This window comes from Canis lupus, chromosome 35, assembly GCF_003254725.2.
Source record: "Canis lupus dingo isolate Sandy chromosome 35, ASM325472v2, whole genome shotgun sequence".
NCBI lineage: Eukaryota > Metazoa > Chordata > Mammalia > Carnivora > Canidae > Canis > Canis lupus.
In genome coordinates, this window is record NC_064277.1 from 23,588,792 (window position 1) to 23,610,653 (window position 21,862).

At 40.3% G+C, this 21,862-nt stretch overlaps 1 protein-coding gene across 5 annotated transcripts in view; it reads left to right on the top strand.

Moving 5' to 3' along the window:
* CARMIL1 (capping protein regulator and myosin 1 linker 1) overlaps positions 1–21,862 on the top strand; it is a 311,565-nt gene that overhangs the window by 193,697 nt on the left and 96,006 nt on the right. For all 5 annotated transcript variants that reach the window (XM_025442784.3, XM_035710597.2, XM_025442806.3 and 2 more), the window contains exons 18-23: positions 6,012–6,093; positions 6,827–6,926; positions 7,028–7,082; positions 11,699–11,871; positions 13,621–13,689; positions 16,389–16,482. In XM_025442784.3, coding sequence (XP_025298569.1) covers positions 6,012–6,093; positions 6,827–6,926; positions 7,028–7,082; positions 11,699–11,871; positions 13,621–13,689; positions 16,389–16,482 — 573 coding nt within the window. The remainder of the gene's footprint in view (positions 1–6,011; positions 6,094–6,826; positions 6,927–7,027; positions 7,083–11,698; positions 11,872–13,620; positions 13,690–16,388; positions 16,483–21,862) is intronic.

A 21,862-nucleotide genomic window follows, 5' to 3' on the forward strand; every position in this document is an offset into this window, starting at 1 on the left:
ATTTTTCTAAATTAAGGTGTCTTGTCATATTTTTCTTCTTACAGATGGGTGTCCAAATCTAACTAGGTTTCTCTTTGCTTCTCTCCATGATAAAGTAAATCTCCCCTGGAAAGGTGTTAGGGGTTATGATATTATCTGCATAGAATGCTTGGCCATTTTGAGTATTAACTGATACCCTTTTAATTATTTGATACTTCACAGTTTAGGTAGTGCTCTTAGAAAAAGTGTCTTTCACCAACTTGGATGTTTGAAATTATTCATGTGTATATTTTTTTCTTTTCTTTCTCTCTTTAGCCATAGTAGACACAATCCCCTCTACTGTTAGCATGCCCATCAAAATCATGCAAAAATTCAGCACTTAATGTTCCCTTATGATCAGATAAATTGCCCCACCTGTGGTGGTAGGGGATGAAACTTCTCTCTGATGCCATGTCATCTTGGAAATCTTCCACAGTGACCCAGGATGAGGGGCTGACCTGAAAAGAGTCAGTCCAAAGTGTAACACTGGATATTTCCTGATGTGGGCACCAAACAAGTTCACGGTCCCCCAATGATGCCTCTAATATGACAGTCTACCCAGCCATGGAAGCAAAGGACAAATGTGATGTAACATGAAGTTTTTGTATTTTATTATGAAATAGCTACTTGCCATTGGTTAATTTTAAAATCAGGTTTGTGTGGGTGTTACAGAAGATAAATGGCCATCACTTAAGACAGTGGTTGAGTTTACTGGGAGGGGAGAAGGAAGTAACTTTGAAGTCAGAATTACATGTTTACAGAGATGAAAAGAGGATATGGTCAGTGATATTGTAATAGTGTTGTATGTTATCAGATGGTGACTCCACTTAGCATTCTGAGCATTTAATGTACAGAGTTGTTCAATTATCCTCACCTGAAACAAACATGTACACTGGACACTGTGTGTCAACTACACTTGAGTAGTTTTTTTTTTTTTTTAAGTGTCTACATAGGAAGCTTAGAATAACTTTACTTATGGAAATGATTTTTAGTTTTTACCATTGCTGGTCCCTTCACTGTCCATGCTCACCTCTCTGGTGACTTGTCCCTGTGGTCCTCAGAGGACTTCTGTATTTCCCCGAAAGAGGCACTTCACGTTCATCAGTTTGAATGAGAGAGGAGATTTATGCTAAATGCTGTTTAAAAATAAAAGTACCATGTAGCTGTTTATAAATTATAGAATTGCTTTCCTCCAAGCAAACATCATTGGTATTTGGACACCTAAGTCCAGAATTTGAGGCTGCAATCTTTGGATCTGTGAGGGCAAAGCTAATAAGTATGGAAATTAAGCTTTCATGTACAGATAACGTCTCCACTTAGAGAAAAGAGCATCTGCATTCCTTAAGATGTTCCACATGAATTATGTTTACCAGTTTGTTTTCTTTCCCTCGGTCTTTTTAGTACCCAAAAGGGGTCATCTCTCTAGGAAAAGAATTACAAGTAGTCCTGGGAGACAAAAGGGGGTCATGACCAAGGGTTGGTACACTGAAATCAGTAAAGCGCCCTTTGAAGTCTGGCTAGGCCACTTGGCTTGCATTTTCTCACCTGTGGAATGGAGACCATAATAGCTCCCGGGGATTTGGCACCCTGCTGAGCCCGGCCTGTGTGAGCCATCCTCTGGGGAGGAAGAGAATGACTACTGTGAAGCCTTATTTTGAATGTAAGAATTTACAGCAAGAGTCAGTACGGCCTTTCTAAAAATCTTTATTTAGAAGTATTAAGATTCTGGATTTTCCGAAATATTTTTGGGAATTGCCTTCAAAGCCATTTTCAATCTTTCAAGAAGAATTAGTCTCATCAATTTATAGTCCCACCTGATTTGGGACGCAAAACTGTATTACCCTCCACGGCCAGACTTGTACCCTGAATGGCCTGTGGCTATCCTCATTCACTCTCACAGGGTAAGGATTCAGCATCCTTGTGGATGTTCAAAGATATGTGTCCCGTTGCCCTCAAGGTTCGTTCCAAAAAAAGTGTTTTACAACTGTTTTATATGGTAGTAGTGAAATTGGCGTGCGGATGGATTCTCTCCACACACCTGTCTACCTGAAGGGAGCCAGTGGCTCCGTCATTCTGGCCTGTGTAGAAATGTCACCATGGTCCTACTGCAGGAGCAGAATAGAGAAATGCTGCTGCTGAATTCCTCCAGCTCACGGTCCTTCCAAGTGAGAGAGAAGAATCTCCAAGCCCTCAGAAGTGATGCAAAGTTGTAGGTCTGGGTGTAGAGTCGGTTCTTTTAAGCAGAAACTTTCCTGCACATGATTCCACAATTCCCGCCAGGGTGCTTTGATGATGCGTAGAAAAAGGAGCAGCAGATCAGATCATTTGTAATGATTAGGACATTGCAGCACCGGAATAGAAACTTCTGAGGCAATTCTGTCCAATGCGATAGTGGTTCACCCACCTTTGAGGTGGAAGGCAGGTGTGCTGCGATGCGGGTGGGTACCTTCCACGGTTGTACCCCCCAGGGATCAGCTTCCTGTTGGGCCCAGGGTGGGAGGCAAAGCAAAAACTGTTGTCGCAGCAGGAAGCATATAGGAAGCAAAATAAAACGCACAACTGTTTGCTCCTTAGAAATGACTACTTATATCTGTCTTTTTCGGTTCCAAATTGCCTTTTGGCCTCAGACCCCACTTAACAAGAGGACATTTTGAGTCCGCTCTTGTCAAACCACTTTTTGTCCTTGGAGAAACCGATACACTATTCACAGTTTGTTTTCTTTTAAAGAGTTTATTTATTTATTCATGAGAGACACGGAGAGAGAGGCAGAGACACAGGCAGAGGGAGGAGCAGGCTCCCTGTGGAGGGCCTGATTTGGGACTTGATCCAGGAACTCCGGGATGACGCCCTGAGCCAAAGGCAGACGCTCACCCGCTGAGCCACCCAGGCGTCCCCGCTGTTCACAGCATAAAGTGAGAAAATTTCCCAGGATAAAAATTATTTTTTAATTGAAATTGGGACCCCTGTAGAAGAAAAATGCTAATTTGAGGGATTATTTTATATTTAGATTATATATTTTATATTTTGTCACATCTTTTTAAATGGCAAGTGATCTAGAGGAAGGAAAATGAAATTTTTTTTAAGATATTGTTTATTTTAGAGAGAGAGCAGAGGGTGGGGGTGGGAAGAGGGAGAGAAGCAGACTTCCTGCTCCATCCTCCAGCCCTGAGATCATGACCTGAGCTGAAATCAAGAGTTGCATGCTCGACCGACTGAGCTACCCAGATGCCCCAAAGGAAAATGAATTATTAAAAATTCTGTCTAGATTTTAGTTTTCCTTGCTTCTCTTGTCCTCATTATGGCTATTTGAGTATTAGAGGCAACTATTCTCTTAGAACTGTGAGTAACATCTACCTTTCGTGAGCAAGAGAACACTTCTCTATTGAAACAAATGTAAGTTTATTTTTAACATTTCAAAAAGTATTCAGTGATTCAGTCACATTTACTCCTCTTTGATCTTGCTTTCTTTTAAATAATGCTAGTGTGTGGGATCCAAATGAGGGTAATTTAAAAACCAGTTTTACATGCACACATGCAGACATAGCTTCTCATTATGCAAATTTCATTTAAAAGGATTTTCATTTACAGTAATGGAAAAGCTTTTACTGTTTTAGGAAAGCCTTAGCTTTGGGGCAGTTTTAGGCATTTAATAACCTGTGAATTCAATTGAATGTTCTTGGTACCTGAAGATAAGTTATTTTATTAGTTAAAGTTTTGATTTGGGTTTTGGGAGCGGATTTTTAGTTGCAAGCATTTTTCTAACCCTTTTTTTCATAATAAATTGATAAAGGCTTCGGCTTCTCTGCTCTGCTTACTGCTGATAATGTGCTTTTATTTTTTCTCCTTGGGCTTTCCTTAGCTTGGCCACTGTGTAAGTACTTTATAAATCAATAAATTAAGGTCTGTTGATATATTTGATTGGTTTTTAACTATTGGAAGAATGTTAGTTTTATGGCTATATGCTACAAATATTATCAGTCAAGAGTATTTATAAAATAAACAGAATTGAGCACTTAAATGTCACCTGTATTTTCCATATCTGTAAATGGAATATTGTTACTGTACTTGATAATAATGAGATATTTTCTTGAAGAAATTTTACTTCTCTGCAGAGACATCGCTAACAGCAAATAATCACATTGTGAAGATTTTATGCACTTATGTTTATCTTCTGAAGAGCATTTTTTCATGCTCTAAAAGCCAAATTATGTTTCTTTGAAGTGTTTGCTTAAAATATTTTTTGCTTTAACTTTGACATAGTCTGTATACACATTCACATCTTCAAGTATTAACAAGCTATTATCTGGAGCATTGCTTCTCAAAACTATATGTGGTGAAGAATTTGGTTGTTGTGTTTTTATTTTTTAATTTCCATTCTATCATAAACCAGTACTTTTGCAAAAAATGTAATAAAAATATATAGAAAAAGATTTAAAAAGACATAAAAATATAAGCCCTCAATTTTTGTTAATTGATGCAACAGACCTCAAAGTATTATTACTCAGATTTTTAATATATTCATAGTCAATTTCTGCATCTATTTTACCCAAGACCAGTAGCAAACTTTGCAGACTGCCATCAGTCTGGGGACTACACTCTGAACTGCAGGCTGCTGGGGCGAGTCTAGAGATGATGTGATAAAGATGGACTCCGGGTTTGTGGGTCAGCTGGAGAGCACCTGGGAGTACAAGCAGTGTAGTAAAATGGGCCTTCTGCCTTGGCAGCCGCTGCACACACTGCGTTCTAAGCCCCTCAACTGGAGTTAGTTGGTCTTGGTTTCCCTAAAGCTTGAAGACCAACCTCCTGGGCAGGTCTGCCCCTTTACAGTTCATGTCAGGCCCCACAGAGTGATCTGCTGCCACCGTAGAAAGTAGAGAAGGCTGAATTTAAACACCTCATCTGAAATACTCCTGAATAAATAACAATCCCAAGGATCTGATCTGTGTGAAAACTGCCTGACACCCAAGCAGCCATGGAAATGAGCAGGTTTTGGTTCTGGGTAGCATAAAAATATTGCATGTAAAACAGTGAATTGGTTCTTTAAATTCTTACATCAAAACTTGCACAAGTAGGAAGTAGCATTTTGCATTTTACACTTGGTATAGCAGCTTAGATAAATTTTAATGTTCTTACATTGGTAGAGAAACCAGGGTACCTAATAGGTTCCCAGAAGGTGATCATTTCTTTCCCTTATGAAATAGTAAGTTTGCTGAGCAAAGAGGCCACATCTTGGGAAATTTTCATCCTTTACAATCCTTTACATATAGTAGGAACTCAGATATTTGAAAACAAAAAGATCTTCTGATCTCTGTAGATATGCTTTTGGTTTCCTGGGAAAAGATGCAAAGTATTGACTTTTATAGGTTGCCGGTCTTTGTAAAATAAATGAGGTTATAAAATGAGAATTAGTTTTGCTATAAGGCAACCATAATATTTTAAATTATTCTAACATCTTTCTTTCTTCTGTGGCTCATTGAGTTTGTACAGATCATTGTAATCACCTTGAGCTGTTTACTTTGTAATACTGAGACCACAAACACTGTTTCTGTGGGACAACAGGCTGGGTCTCTCCTGAAGTGGTTGACAGCAAGAATTCATCTTCGCTATCTCCTTTGCTTGTTTTGCTGCTACTTGGTGGAGTCCTACCCTGAAATCTGGAATAATCAGACAAAATCCATAACAGTTCCTTACGTATAAAAGGGAATTGTTAGGTTCCCAAAAGTCAGAAATGAAGACAGTGCATGTAGGCTGACAGAACCCATGCTCTTCATCTTTCTGTTTCTTTTTCTAGCAATTACAGATTTAGGTAGCATGGGAAACAGTAGCAATGACTAGTGATTGGTTCTTTACCACTGATGATAGCTATGGAGTTGATAAGCTTTCACTTGTTCTTTGGCATGAAGTCTGAGACTGTATCTCTTGCTTTTAATTTTATTTGGTTCCACTTCTAGTAGGTGACTCCTTTACCTTGTGTGTGGTTTGTGTTTCTCTAGCTGAGATCAGGAGGTGCACAAGTATTAGAAGGCTGCATTGCTGAAATCCACAACATCACCAGCCTAGATATCTCCGATAATGGTAAGTTGGAAATCAGAGAAGAAACAAATACTATTTAAAGCAAGTTACTAAGGGGGAAGAAAAAGCCCAATCTAGCCAATACCTACACGAATGTGTCATGGCACTTCTTGACTAATAGGACTGTTAGATTTAACAGAATTTATGTATGGAATAAGTCAATGCCAGAGTCTTAGTAAGTTGATACCATGGCCAAAAATGCAATAAAACAAGTCAGTTTAAAAAAAAAATTGTCATCAGAACATTGATAATAATCTTTATCTGACCTTTTGCATTCTTAGTGACAATAAAATAAAATCCTTTTTTATTTACTCAGAAACTTGTTTCATTAGCTTCATTTCTGCCAACTATAGTAGCATGTGAGTAGGAGCCTGTTAAGTTCACATAGACAACTTCAGTTACTCGCCAAGAAACGGTATGTTGGAATTGCCTCTTACAAAATCATGGGCAGAGATGAGACTCATCCTTTCCCCATTTCTTGCTGACTTGACTTACCCACTGAGTGTATAAGAGATTTAGGTATGTCTTAGCAGAGAATGAGTTTAACCCTGTGAAATAATAGGACATGAAAAGAGAGAAAATAGTTCCTTGGAAAATGAAAGATTGGAATCCCAGGGTTCTCGAGACCATAGGGAAAGTCATCCAAGTGCGTATCACCTTTGCTTAATTATGTTACATTTGAGAATTTATTTATACACGTGTGTTTTGATTCTCTGCTTTTTCTGATTCTTTCCAGGTTTAGAATCTGACCTATCCACCTTAATAGTGTGGCTCAGTAAAAACAGATCAATACAACACCTGGCATTAGGCAAAAATTTTAATAATATGAAATCCAAGTAAGAGTTTTGAATTTTTTTATATAACAATGATGAAAATAAGCAACCTCGTGAAAGCTTTTGATTTGATTCCACTGTCCACATCTTTAAAATCTCTTTAGAAATCTGACACCTGTGTTGGACAGCTTAGTACAGATGATTCAGGATGAAGAATCGGTGAGTACTATTTTAAAGACTTTTGCCTCAAGTCTTTAGCTTGTTACCATGTTTACTAATTATTTCTACTGAGTTAATGCTGCTATGCTTCCAGATAATTTTATCTACACCATTTCTGTTTTTTTTAATGGAATAAATAGTTATGCTTTAGTACATAGAATGTATTCAAAATTGCTTAGTCTTCATTTCAACTCATTACTAGTTAAAGGAAGATTGTAACTAAAAGATTAAAAGAAGTATAAATTGGCTCATAAGCCCATCTTTTAATGAAACTTACCATGTCCTAACTTCAGCTGTTGCAGTAATCTGCAAATATGATTTTTTTTTCAATCTAGTTGAATTTCTGACCTTATATCATGCTGGGAAATATCATACTGCTAATTTGAATTTTGTCTCATAATTATGTAGAATTACAAGAGACTAAGAAAGCTGGTTACTCATCTGAAATTGCTTTTAGAGCTCAAGTGTTATTCTTATATTTTTATTCCCTTTAGTTGCTTCTGGCCAAGACTTGGTTCAGATTAAAGAAATTTAATTTTAAATAGTATCCTATTTTGCTGCCCTTTAAAGTACATTAGAAAAAAAGAAAAAACATATATATTTTTAAGATTTATTCATTTGAGAGAGAGTAAGAGCATGAGCAGGAGGGATAGAGGGAGAGGGAGAAAGAATTTCAAGCAGACTGTGCGTTCAGTGAGAAGCCAGATACATTGACCCTGAGATCATGACCTGAGCTGAAACCAAGACTCGGATGCTTAACTGACTGAGCCACGCAGGTGTGCAAGAGAAGGATATTTTATGAACAAAGCAAGAAGTGATCTACTATTAATTTCTTTAACTTAAACCTGGTGTTATCTTATATTTTGCACCTTATATTTTACTGAGGCTTTTTAAGGGTTTTTTCCACTTCATATTTTAGTCCTGTTTGGCCACCAAGTAGCTTTGATGGTACCTAAAACCCAAATCAATGTGTATTCCTACTACAAAGATTCAGGTTATTGATGTTTTGTGATTGCTACTTTTTAGGTCATGAGACTGATTTCCTATATGAATCATGTGAGAGAGGACACATTTTTATTTATTTATTTTTTAAAGATTTTATTTATTTATTCATGAGAGAGACACAGAGAGAGGCAGAGACACAGACAGAAAGAGAAGCCAGGCTCCATGCAGGGAGCCTGATGTGGGACTTGATCCGGGGACTCCAGGATCATGCCCTGAACCAAAGGCAGATGCTTAACCACTGAGCCACCCGGGCATCCTGAGGGGACACATTTTTAAAAAGCATTGTTTTCCACTTTGAATTCTTGCAGGGTAGTAGCAAGTTCTAGTATGACTCTAAGCTAGGTTTTCTGAGAAAGCCAAGGGGCCAGAAAGGTGGAGACTAGAATTTTTCCTAGATGCTGGCATCTTTCTGTGTAGATCTGACCTGGAAGGTGGAAGAAAATTCAGTTGTCCTGTCTCTTTTTTGTGTGGATATAATTTCCAAACTGTGGGCCAGAGATGAAATTCATTATCAATTCATGAATTTGAACACTTCTTTCTGTCCTCATTTGGTAACAAACTCCATGTTTTGTTACTTTTATACTGGGTTATTAAAATGAGGCACATAAATCAAAATTGATGCAGTTTTGCATATTTAATTTGACTGTATACCACTCTGCTTTGAGTTTCTGATTTCCCAGTCTTGGCCCTGTTTTAAAAGATTGAAGATGCTAATATTTCAGCATCACAGTTAATATTCATCCCCAACTACTGTTTCTTAGTGTATATTTTAGCGAAATTTATATTTTGTGAAAAAAATATTTTAAAATGTCCTGTTTTGCCTCTTACATGAGGGTCTTCTGTTTCTGTAATTCCAAAAGGCTCTCACTTAAAAACGATCTTGATATTTAAAACATGCCTCAAAACCTATTTGCAGGTGGGAAAGTTGCTCTATAAATGTGAATTCTGTCAAGTTATAAGTTTGGGAAGTGTGCCACTAATAAAATACAGGGGAAAGCTCTTTATGTTCACGTCATTGAAAAGTAGGTGGCTTTTTCAAAAAGCAATTACCTTCTATTTTTTCCTACTTCTGAATTAGTAATGTGCAAAACAATTCAGAATGATTAGGAGGCGAGCCTTGCAACACTAAAAGTTCCACCAATAACTGACACAATTGGGATCCCTTTTTTATTTTATTTTTTTAAAGGTTTTTCCATATATAAAATAATGTCTTGCTTTTTACATTCTGGCCATGTGTTGTCAGAGCCTGTTCTTTGACAGCTCATGGAATACTATCTTCGCCTGAGTCACACATTATATTTGGTTAGAAAACCTTGATTCCCCAGGGGCTCCAGTGTCACTTTCAAATATAGACAGTGGTTGTCGGGCTGCTGTGCCCAGAGCCCTGGGACAGTAATGCGGAGAGGCTGAGATGACAGGGAATCTTGTTTTGAAGTATCACAAAACCATTTGTAATCAGTACTAGAAAATGTGCTTCTCCTGGGGGTGCCTGTGGCAAGGAGACAGATTCAGATTAAGCATGTTCAGCTATGAAAAGAAATAGTAAGATTTCAAATAGTAATATTACATGGAGGTGCAATAAATCAGGAAGGGATGACCTTATAAATATGCATGCAATTCAGGCTGTTCTGTTCGCATTAATGACTCTGCCTATTAGTTTTAAGTGTTAGCTGGGGTGTATTAGAGTTTGAATATACTACTGGCATTGGTGCTTGCTAGCTGGGAGACTTGGCAGCTTTCCAGTATTAGGAAGAAGCCATAATATAACATTTTTGTAGTAGCTGAATAGAGATTATTAAAATCATGAGAGATGTGATTTTAGCTTTTTATTAAAGGAACACTGCATTTGTTTTCATTTAAAACATTAAGTTTCCCTGAGTCTGAGGCATTTTAGTTAAGTTTTTTTCATTTCCCTGAGTGTGGGATCTTAACATTAAAGCAGCCCCACTAAACCTGCCTGAGTCTAAACATATGCAGGCTTTCTGGTTTTAAATGCCTCAGCACTTACCATGCCATTTAATTTTAGAAATTTGATTCAAGTTCATACGTTACCTTTTGATTTTACGATAGCTATATCACATTTAGAAAAAGTGGCCAAATTTGTACAATAAGGACAGTAAATATGGTCACTTGGTAAACCTTTAGTCAAATGCATAATGCTGCTTTGGAAGTAACTGAGTCTTGAGACCATCAGCTCTCCCATCCTGCCTTCTGCAGCCTTCTGGCAGATGTACCCTAAACAAATCAGTATCTGGTGGTTGAGTGGGTATAGAGAGATGCCACGCAGTGGTGTAAGTCCTACAGACTACCAGGCACATCTCAAGAGCCCCGATCCCATGGGCTGTGGTGGAACGTAGATGACCCTAGCAACTATTTCCAGTATCCCCCCTCACCCCCTAGCCTGTAATGTCAAACTGCTTACAGAGTAAGCATCTAGAACTGTTATGTATGGCTGGGTCAATCTAGACCACCATAAGCAACCTGGAAGCCATCCAGATCCCCAGGGAAGGCTGCATTCTGATTCTCAGGGCCACATTGGTTCAGGTTCTGGAATTCTCAGTGCTGTGTTAATTCCGTTATGGCTGAATTCAGGGATTGCAAATCCAGATGCCTCTGGGTCTGGGCAGGTGGCGTAAACAAGTAAAAGGAAGTGGGGGTAAGGAGGGGCCCTCTTCATTTTCTTGGCCAGACAGAACCTGCCTCTGGGCCACTTGGTCTTTAGTCCCCAGCTTAAACGGACAGCGAGTGGGCTGGTTTGGATTCACCATCCAGCTTCTAACAATAAAATAGTCACAGATGTTTGACTTTTTCTGTTTTTTTTAGAAAAATTGTATATCTTCTGATTGTTACTTATAAAGCTGAGGATGATCATCCAGAAGGATTGAGGGTGTACTCTGAGGGGCAGCATGATGGTGTCGGAGCCCAGAGAACAGAATCAGGAACCAGACTATCTGCTTCTGTTCAGTGACTTTCTAACTATATGACCTCAGTTGAGTCACTTGTCCCTTCTGTGTTTCACTTGGGATCTGGGGATAACAATACTGAGTATAGTAATACATCAGTGTTAGAGTACTGGGAGGATTCTATGACTAAATACATGCAAAAAGCTTGAACAGTGGTTAAGGATAGTATGCGTTCGGTAAATGTCAGCTGTTATTAATCTTGGCTGGCTTTTATTTTGCATTTGTCCTCTGCTAGTATTTTAAGATGTCATTTCACCTTTTATAAAAATAAAATGGGTAAAATAGGGGTAGTGTAGCCATATAGAAGCTCAGAAATTTTTATGTACTTTTCTTATTCATTTCTTCATGTCTTCCACTTCAAAAGAGCTGACATCTGCCCCTCCGGCATCCTTCCACGCTTCCCTTTGGAGAGAGGTGGCCAGTGTTCAGCACTGAAACACAAGCTCTCTGTGTTTGACTGCAAAGGTCCATTTTATCCAGAACCTTTGGGTCCCATTCATCAACATCTTTTAGGCAGAGTTTTAAAATGAGACACTTCAAGTGCGTGCAGTAGGTACCTCCCCTGGTGATTCTCCCTGAAATGGGTCATTGAGAGCAGTGGCTACTTTGATCAGACCATGTCACTGTTACTTCCTATTCCCTTTTCAGCCCCTGCAGTCCTTGTCCCTGGCCGACTCAAAACTCAAGACTGAGGTCACTATCATCATCAATGCCCTGGGAAGTAATACCTCCTTGACCAAAGTGGACATCAGTGGGAATGGAATGGGGGACATGGGAGCCAAGATGCTGGCCAAAGCACTACAAATCAACACCAAACTCAGGTATGTGGGTCAGGCACTAGGCCCTGAGATGTGGATGCTCACCCTAAGGAGGGCCCTAGAAAGCTCTGGAAAAGATTCTAGTCCCCAAGCATTGGAGAACTGGCTGTGCCCAGTGGGACCTGAGTTTCCCATGAGCCCAACTGAGAAGAGGTGACCGTTTCAAGTCTTTTGTCAAAATACTGGGGATGGCGGGGTGGGGGTGGGTTCCCAAAGTTAGATATTGTGGTTCCTATGAGCTGTTGTCTTAACAATTTCCACTGTGGCATAAAACCCAATGGAAAACTGGCACAATGTCCTGTTTCACAGTGTTGACAGCTGTAAGGGGAAGGTCAGTGAGCAGCAGAGGAGAGTTTTACAGGTAGAGAGTAGAATCAGGAAGACTGAAGGTCCAACACGAGGGCCTATCTTACTTCCCCTCCCCCACTGCCAATATAGACTTAAAACCTGAGGGATGCAGGGGGTACCCTGGTTAAAGGCAAGTTTGTGCTCTGTGCTAACTATTCTGTGTAGTGGTTTTCAGCCACTCCTGGTGTTTCCCAAGTGTGGCTTTTCTTAAGAACTAGCTAAGTGGTCACTCCTTTTTTTTTTTTTTTTTTTTTTTTTTTAGATTTTACTTATTTATTTGACAGATAAAGAGAGCAAGCACAAGCAGGGGGAAGGCAGGCCAAGGGAGAGGGAGAAGCAGACTCCCTGCTGAGCAGAGACCCTGATGTGGGACTCGATCTCAGGACCTTGAGATCATGATCTGAGCTGAAGGCAGACACTTAACCAACTGAGCCCCCCAGGCGCCCCTGTGGTAACCACTTTTATTAAGGACCATATTATCCTCCATCCTTCGGAGAAATGTAGTTGTTCCCCAGCCCAGCAGTCTGATAAATGAATATTTAATTCACATTGCTCTTCAAGGGCTCTTTATTGATGTTTTTGGACGCTTCCTTGTTCTCCTGAACCTTCTGTCTACACAAAAGCCAAGAACCGCAACAGTTTCTTGGAAGGCCAGGGTGTACTGTACATAAAGAAGAGATCAGGATCATTGCAATCAGGAAGTGAAAGCAGCTAGAGGTGTGATTTTTGGATCAGCCAAATAAAAGCCATTTCATGTGTCAGGTGAATTGACAGATGCCAGAATATCTCTGAAGAATTCACATTCTGAAAGTGAAGTAGTATTTTTCTTCCAAAATAGAATTTGTGCTTAAAAAGTAAACAACCTCCTATTTATAGAAGCCGTGGGTTTACCAGCAGAGTGCGAACTGCCTGGGATTGCTGATCATACCATGTCAGGGCAACAATGAAAACAGACAATGTAGGAGGATTCTTTCTAGTTATTTAGAATGGGCAACAGTCTCAGGACCTGAAATTCTTTGTGTTGGACAAGAGACCCTTTGGCATCTTTTATGAACAGCTCCAGCTTCAGACATGAATGCTCAAGTAACTATTTGGAGAATACGTTGAGAGAATATCAGAGAAACCAGGTTTTAGGGTTTTCTGGCTACAAAGCATCAGGTGTTTTCATGGTAAGTTAATGAGCATGCTGTTGCTTTTCAGTACAATTTTCTTGTACTGTGTGAGCAGTAAATGGGTTAAGAATGTAATGTTGGAGGAGATACTCATCCTTGCTGTGTTTAAAACTAAGTCGAATGTTACTCCTTGCCCAGAGAATATTGTCTATAAGAGACTCATCTTCAGTAGGAGAAGCATTTTGTCCATCCCTAAGTGTCTGATCATTTGTGTGACTTGATTTCCAAACAGGACTGTGATATGGGACAAGAACAACATTACTGCCCAAGGCTTCCAAGATATAGCTGTTGCTATGGAAAAGTAAGTTTTAATTGGGATTTCTTTCTGGAAAAGTGCAAAAGAACCAATGGTATCTGTGTTACCGGTGATGTGATAGAAGGAGCAATGGATTTTGATCCAGAAAGTCTGGGTCTGAGTTAGCCTCTGCTACTCCACCATGGGACCTGGGAAGATGTGGGCTTTGGTCTGGTGTGACTTTCCTCATCTGTACACGAGGGCAGAGATACACCACCAGCATGGGAATTAAAGGAGACCATGCGGAGAAGCCATGCTATGGTCACCTTGCTTTTTCTTGTTGTTTCACATTCTCTTCCTATTGGGTCTTGCCTTTTCTGCGCATTCTGACAATTTTGAATACAGCGGAAAGAAGAAAGCTAAGCTCCAGAAAATAAAACTGGAATTGAGGAACGGCCGATTAACTTGTCTCATTACTGTCAAAGGTTTTATTACCATAGTAGCTAACATCTACAATTACTGTTAATTGTCAAATTAACTTTCCCAGTAAATAACATGAGGCAATAATACAAAGATGGCTGGAAGAAATTCTAGAAATCTGGTTCTTTCTGAGCTCTTCAGCCCTCATCTTGTTTTCCGAAGGCAGAAATGATCACCTAGCATTAAAAATGAGAGGTGACAAAATGTGGGTAGGAAATAAGGGGCTAGTGGCATAGAAGCTGGTCCCCTGGGGAAGGGGTGGGGGTTACTCATCATTGATGTTTTTTCCCCAGATTTCCCTTCATGCATGAAGCCTCCTAGGTAGGGCTCTCATGCCCAACATGGTGCCATGGATAAAATCCGAGGCCTAGAAATAAGAGCCCTCTATTAAGTCCCTGGCTCTGTCATCTACAAGCCTATCCTCTTGAGCAAAGGAAACATTGCACCTTTCTGATTAATTCTTCTTTTATGAAGTGAGAAAATCAGAGTAAATTATCCCGAAGTGCCTTCCAGTTCTAAATCCCAGGGTTCTGATTTATCGAGCAGGTCAAGAGTGCTGCCCCCATAGACCATCACGAAACATGGATAAGGTAGCTTGCTCCACCTCTTCCTGGTGCCCTCTGTGACTGCAAAACCATCTATAATTACTCCCATTGCATCAGGAAACCTTCTAATGGAAACATTCATTCACAAATAGCTACACTTGGGTGGGCACAGCACAGTTGCCACTGCTGTAGAGTGCCAGTAGCCCACACTGGTCTTTGTGAGAAGCCAAGAATCTGCACACTCAGTACTCAACGCATCCAGATTGATGGTAGGGCTCCCCGGATTACAGTCTGTTATGTATGCTGTGCTCTACAATGCCAGTGGCCCAAAATCACATTTGGTTTAAATAAAGTATGCCGGTCGGGAGCATGATCATAGTTGGATGAGGCCAAGGAAAATCCTCAAGGCTGCAAAATACATGTGCCGTCTCTTCATTTAAGTTGGTTGGCTCCTCTTAAACCAAACAAAAACAATTTTGCTAAAACAAAGCTAAGGCAAAAATTGAAGTCCTAGAAATAACAGCCTTTTTCTTTGTACATTATTTTACATCAAAGCACCATACATTGGACTGAGAAACATTTTTTTCCATTAGATAACACCCATATAGATGACTACTTTTATTAAGATAGTTGCTTATTTCTTCTATTAGTTCTTGATGATACCATATTTTGGGAGTTAGTTAATTTACTCTTCCAGTAGAAGCCATCTAAATAGCCACCAGAATCACACTGTGAGTATTGTTTAGTGTTTACACGGCAACTGACTGTGAGATCCCAGTGGACTAGAACACCCCACTTGTCACCACATGGCTCAGAAGGTCATCCTTCTGAGTGTCGCGCGGTAGAAAAAGGCAACTGGGTTTAGAGTGGGAGAGAGGAGGCATCCCCAGGGCTAGTGTGTGGTCCAGGAGCAGGTGTTTGTGGTCAATGGGCACAGAGTGGTTTGCAGCAGGGTCAGGATCCAAGGCCAGGGCACAGATTCAGAGTTCCGTGTTGATTTCCTTACACAAAGACGACTCTCCTTGCACTCTTGTGCCCAACCAGCTGTGCAACAGCAGGGAGGATGATACAGGAACACAGTTTTCCACCAGTTGGTTCACTGGGAGTTGAGCCCAGTGGACACAGGCCATGTATGAAATGCAGACCACAGAGACGTGCACAGGGTCTGAGTGTTGAGCCTGGCGGGAAGCCTGTGTGAAGCAGCTTTTCTGAAGACAGTGGCTGCTTTGGGGCCTCCTTGTTTAAAGCGGTGCAGAGCCTACACAGACTATTTTTGTGGATGCTAAAGTCCTTGCTCTGCAAACAGATGTTTTGGTTTCATTGTGTAGTTTCCCTCTGTCGGTTTGGGCCTGACAGGTGTCACTGTGGTGATACAGATACGTTCAGATCTGTTGGGTGACTAAATCCTGAGTAGCAGGTGGAGGCTGGACTTCCTAGCCTTTCTCTCGGCCCATTTTTCCAGTCCCAGTTTGAAAATCTGATTTTGAAAACACCACCATCAGTTGCCTTGTGGTCGTGTCACTTTTATAAGACAACTTGAGCTGACGTGGTGGCCCATGGCGCTGCATACATGAGTACTAAAGAAAGTTGACCTATAATCTGGGGCCCTAAGGTAGCTTGTTAGTTCAGAATTTTCTAAGACGTTCTAGCAACTGTTTCTGGGTTTTTAAAAAAAAAGAGTGCTGAAGTAAGGTAGTAGGACATTATTTTTAAATAAATATTACTTTCTCCTTTTTCTAGGAACTATACATTGAGGTTTATGCCAATCCCTATGTATGATGCTTCTCAAGCCCTAAAAACAAACCCTGAAAAAACAGAAGAGGCTCTGCAAAAGGTATTGGAGATTCAATAGCTTAATCATAATAAATCCACATTTGAATTGAGTTTTGTTAGCAATAATCCTGAATGTGTGAACAATATTTTATATCTTACAAAGGTTTTTTTCACATGAACTTGAATTCTTGCGATCACAACTTGCATAATGTGTGACCAAGGGAGGAATGACATAAGAAATACGAAAACTTGTCATGAAATTTAGGTGGAATAACATCCTTACACCATCAGCATACCAGCACTGATGCACAGATAGCGTCTTATTCATCCTTCAGAGAATGTGTCGAACTGGATGCCAGCACAACTTTTACCCTCAGCAGCTAAAACCTTCCCTTTTTTCTTTTCTTTCTTTCTTTCTTTTTCTTTTTCTTTTTTTTTTTTTAGATTTATATATTAGAGAGAGAGAGAGAGAATAGGAGGGAGATCAGAGGGAGAGGGAAAGAGGGAATCTCAAGCAGACTCCCTGCTTAGCGCAGACCCCGACACACGAGGCTCATTCTCAGGACTCTGAGATCATGACCTTGGGATTCTGACCTGACCCATAATAGAGTTGGACACTTAGCTGACTGAACCACCCAGGTGCCCCACTTCCCTTCTTTTCTTATCAAGACATTTAGGATGTGGATGAGATCTTCTTTTACCAGCTTTGTTATGAATGTGTCTAATTCCACATCCATTCCCACCTCCTTTCTGACACCCCAGAGGATGACAGAGATCTCCCCCTTCAAAGTCCATGGTGCCTATGACCCGGCCGTCTCTGCCCAGGCTGGAAACTTGCCCAGAGTCATACTCTTGCTCTGCTGTACCTCCATCCTTCTCTTTCTACAGTTACCGTTACCTTTCTCGATTTTTAGATCTGCTAAGGGTTTCCCATCTGAAGAAGGCTACTGTACTTTTACTATGTGGTAGCTGGGGCATCTTTGAAATCTTTCGTCCTTTTTGTCCACCTATCTGGTAGTACCATCCAGCTTCCCACGCTTGACTTTTCTTTCCCAGGTCTTCCATAGCCATGCCGTCATCAAGTTTATAGATAAATCTCTTCATTAGCTCTATTCTCCTCTCTTCCTAGCATGGATGCTTTTGTTCAAGCCTCATTACGTCTCAGCAGGATTATTACATTCTCTTGTTTGTTTTCTTTTTTTTTTTTTTTTTCTTCTTGTTTGTTTTCTATGCTGCAGTCAAAAAAGAGCCATCTTGTTCGCAGCAAATTTGAGCAGACTAACCTCTTCGGCACCCCCTCCCCATTCCATTGCCCTCCCCGCTACTGTGGCTTTTTAGGATAGAGCCTGCTCTCGTTGAACTGGCATAAAATTCTGCCCAGAATCCTCCTCCTATCCACTGCCACCTTCATCTCTTACCAACTCTGCCTCTCTGCTCTGCTTTCCTTCAGGGAACTTGTTAGAGAGGCAGATTCTTGGGTCTCAGAAATAGGCATGGGCCTCAGCAATCCATGTTTGTACAAACTCTCCTGGTGGCCACAAATTTGGGAATCACCGCTCTGATCTCAGGACACTCATGCTTTCCCCACGTCGTGAATATTTGTCAACATTAAAGGCAAGTGTCAGCTCATCTGGAAGACTTCTCAGAGCCTCTTTCCTCCCTGTGTAGGTAATCTTCTCAGAATTTCCTGTGCCTGTCTCAGTCACTGGCCTTGGGACATCGTATGAGTCACCTGACTCCCTATCTTTTTTTCTCCAGTGACTGTGAACCCCTTGAAGGCAGCGCCTGTGTATTTTTCATCTTTTTAGATTTTCAGCAGTAGCACAGTAATTGGCATGCATGCTTGGATACTTCTTAGACTTTGTTGAATAAAAGGGAATAAGGTAGGGGGTAGGGGAAGGGAAAGCTGTGATGTGCCAACAGAAATCATCCAAGATTTGTATCAGAAGATCTGACTAGGGGCATCTGGGGGGCTCAGTCACTTAAGTGTGTGCCTTCGACTCAGGTCATGGTGTCAGGGTCCTAGGATTGAGCTCCGTGTTGGGCTCCCTACTCTGTGGGAAGTGTGCTTCTCTCTGTGCCTCTCCTCCTGAGTGTGTTCTTTCTCATTCTCTCTCTCAAATAAATAAATAAAATCTTAAAAAAAAAGCATCTGACTAAATCAAACTTTTTTCAGCTTTATAATTTTCATAAGTTACTTAAATTTTCTGAACCTTGGTTTCTTCATCTATATAAACATACAGTTAGGGACGCCTGGGTGACTCAGAGGTTTAGTGTCTTCCTTTGGCTCAGGGCATGATCTTGGAGTTCCAGGATCAAGTCCCACATCAGGATCCCCACACGGAGCCTGCTTTTCCCTCTGCCTGTGTGTACCTTTGGCTCTCTCTGTGTCTCTCATGAATAAATAAATAAAATCTTTAACATACAGTTAGTATCTATGTTTAGCTGACACTTAACATACAGTTCATGCTGGGTGCCTGACACTATTATAAATGCTGTAAATAAATTAACATTGGTAATCTCTAAAATAAATCCATGAGACAGGTTTGTTATACCCCCATTTTGCACATAAGAAAACTGAAGGACAGTATGACCCAAGTAATTTACCTGTGATGCCCATGGAGCAAAACCAGTTAGTGTATGTGAAAAAAAAAGTTTGCAAAGCACAAAACATAAGCATCGTAAAAATGTTAGACATATTTATATTTTCCCAAAGAATATTAGCAACTTTTAATAAAAGACATATCCTAGAGACCCCAGGTTTCAGGGTTTAGATTTGACAGGTCAAGGGTTTGGCACTCATTGCGCCTATCTTCACAAGAGAAAAGCTGAACAAACAGAAAATTGGTGACTTCTTAGATCCATCAGAGATTTGAAACAAAAGCAAAGCAGACTGTCACCCTTTGGAAACTGGACACATGGGATTACGGAGAATCACAGTGGATCAAAGCTGAGATGGACTCACCAGGGGCAGAAGCTAATGGAGCCACTAGCTCAGAGAAATGCTTACACAGGAATTGAGGAATTACTGGAGGCTTAATGTGGACCGGATTATGAGTTAAAAACTCCTAGAAATCTAGTCTTAGTGAGGCCCTGACCCTCTCCTGGGCTTCACCTCCAAGAGCCTTACCAAGTTATCACAGGAAAAATATCCTCTCGTGTTCTCAGAATTTCCTGCCCTTTTTCTGTATCACTGGCCTTAGGACATCATTTGACTTACTTGAATCATATATATATTTTTTTCTCCCAGTGACTATGAACTCCTTGAAGGCAGAGCCTATGTATTTTTCATCTTTTTAGATTTAGCAGCAGGGGGAAGGGAACAAGTAACCATTTTGAAATACACCTGGAGCATTCTGTTGTCTGTAACAAGGCTTACACTCAAGGGAAACTATACTACTAGAGCCTTATCTGACCTAGTGGAAGACAATCCCAGCCTTCCTGTTTCACAGAAAAAAGAAGCCAAGCAATACTTTGGTAGGTCAAAGCCCAGAGACTCAGGCCCACTAAGAACCCTAAATTTAATCATAAGTTTATAGAACGATTCTCCTCCTTACCACCTTACTAACACATCAAGTGTAAGAAGAATGGATTACAATTGAGCAAAGTTCAAAGACACTGTATTTAAGAAGGGATTTCTAGGGAAACCCCATCCCTAGAAAGCAACCAGGAGATAAAAACAATTAAAATCTTTTTAATTTCTAGACATTCAATATAACCCAGCTTCTAGCCAGATTAACATAAAATTGCACACTAAAAGGCTCACTACCTCTGTTTCTGTTATGAAATATATCCAGTTTTCGACGACGATGACAACAACAACAACAAATTATAAGACATGCTAAAAGGCAAGGGGGAAAAAACCCACACATATTATGAAGAGACAAAGCAAACACCACAACCAGACTTAGATACGACACAGATTTTAGAATTATCAGACAGAGAATTTAAATAACTGATTAGTATAATAAGGATTATCATGGAAAAAGTAAAAACCATGCAAGAACAGATGGATAATGTAAGCAACAATATAGAAACTCTAAGAAAAAAATCAAAAGGAAATACTAGAGATCAGAAACAATATAACAGAAAGGAAAAATGCCTTTTATGAGCTTGTCAGTGGGCTGGACACAGCTAAGGAGAATCCTTGAGCCTGAGGTTAGGTCAGTAGAAACTTCCCATTGAAAAGCAAAGAGGGTGGCTTGATCAGGTAAACAACTGTCTTTGGCTCAGGTCATGATCTCAGGGTCATGGGATTGAGCCCTATGTCAGGCTCCCTGCTCAGTGGGGAGTCTGCTTCTCCCTCTTCCCCTCCCTTGGCTTATGTACTTTTTTTTTTTTTTTTTTTGGCTTATGCACTTTCTACCTCTTACTCTCTCATTCTCTCTCTCACATAAACATTTTTTTTTAAAAAAGAGAGTAAAAAAGAAGGGAGGACAAAAGCAACAGAATATCTTCAAACTGTGGGACACTTACAAAAGATAGAGCATCCGTACAGTGGGAATGCCAGAGGGAGAAGAAAAACAAGGGAACAGAAGAAATAGTTGAAATAATAATGACTGAGAATTTTCCAAATTCAGTGGTGGGCACCAAATCAAAGATCAAAGAATCACAGAGAACACCAAGTAGGATAAATACCCAAAAAAACTACATGTAGGCGTATCACATTCAAACTGCAGAAAAACAAAGACCAAGGGAAAAATCTTGAAAGAAGCCAGAGGGAGGGTGAAAAAAATCACCTTACTTATTGAGAAATAAGGGTAAGAATTATAACAGACTTTGGGTCATATATCATACAAGCAAGAAGAAAGTAGAGTGAAATATTTAAAGTGTCAAAAGAAAAATATCCAGCAGCCTAGAATTCTGTATTTAGCAAATTCTTTCTTCAAAAATAAAGAAGATGATGTCTGAGTGGTACAGTTGGTTGAGTGTCTGACTCTTGATTTTGGCTCAGATTGTGATCTCAGGATTGTGAGATGGAGGCCCGTGTTGGGCTCCATGCTCAGCACAGAGTCTGCTTGGGACTCTCTTTCCTTCTCCTTCTGCCTCTCTCTTCTTCCCCTTGCCCCTACTCTCCCTGTTTCTCTCTCTCTCTCTCTCTCTCAAATAAATAGGGGGAAATGAAGACATATAAAGATAGCAATGTTACAAGGGTAGAGAGGGTGAAATTGACAATGCTATCTTTTTTTTTAAACACATTTTTCTTAATTTTATTTATTTATTCATGAGAGACACAGAGAGAGAGAGAGAAAGGCAGAGACACAGGCAGAGGGAGAAGCAGGCTCCTTGCAGGGAGCCCGATGTGGGACTTGATCCTGGGACGTGAGGATCATGCCCTGGGCCAAAGACAGGTGCTAAACGCCCTGAGCCACCCAGGGATGCCCTCACTTTTTTTTTTTTTTCACTTTTTTAAAAACCAATTTATTTATTTATTCGTGAGA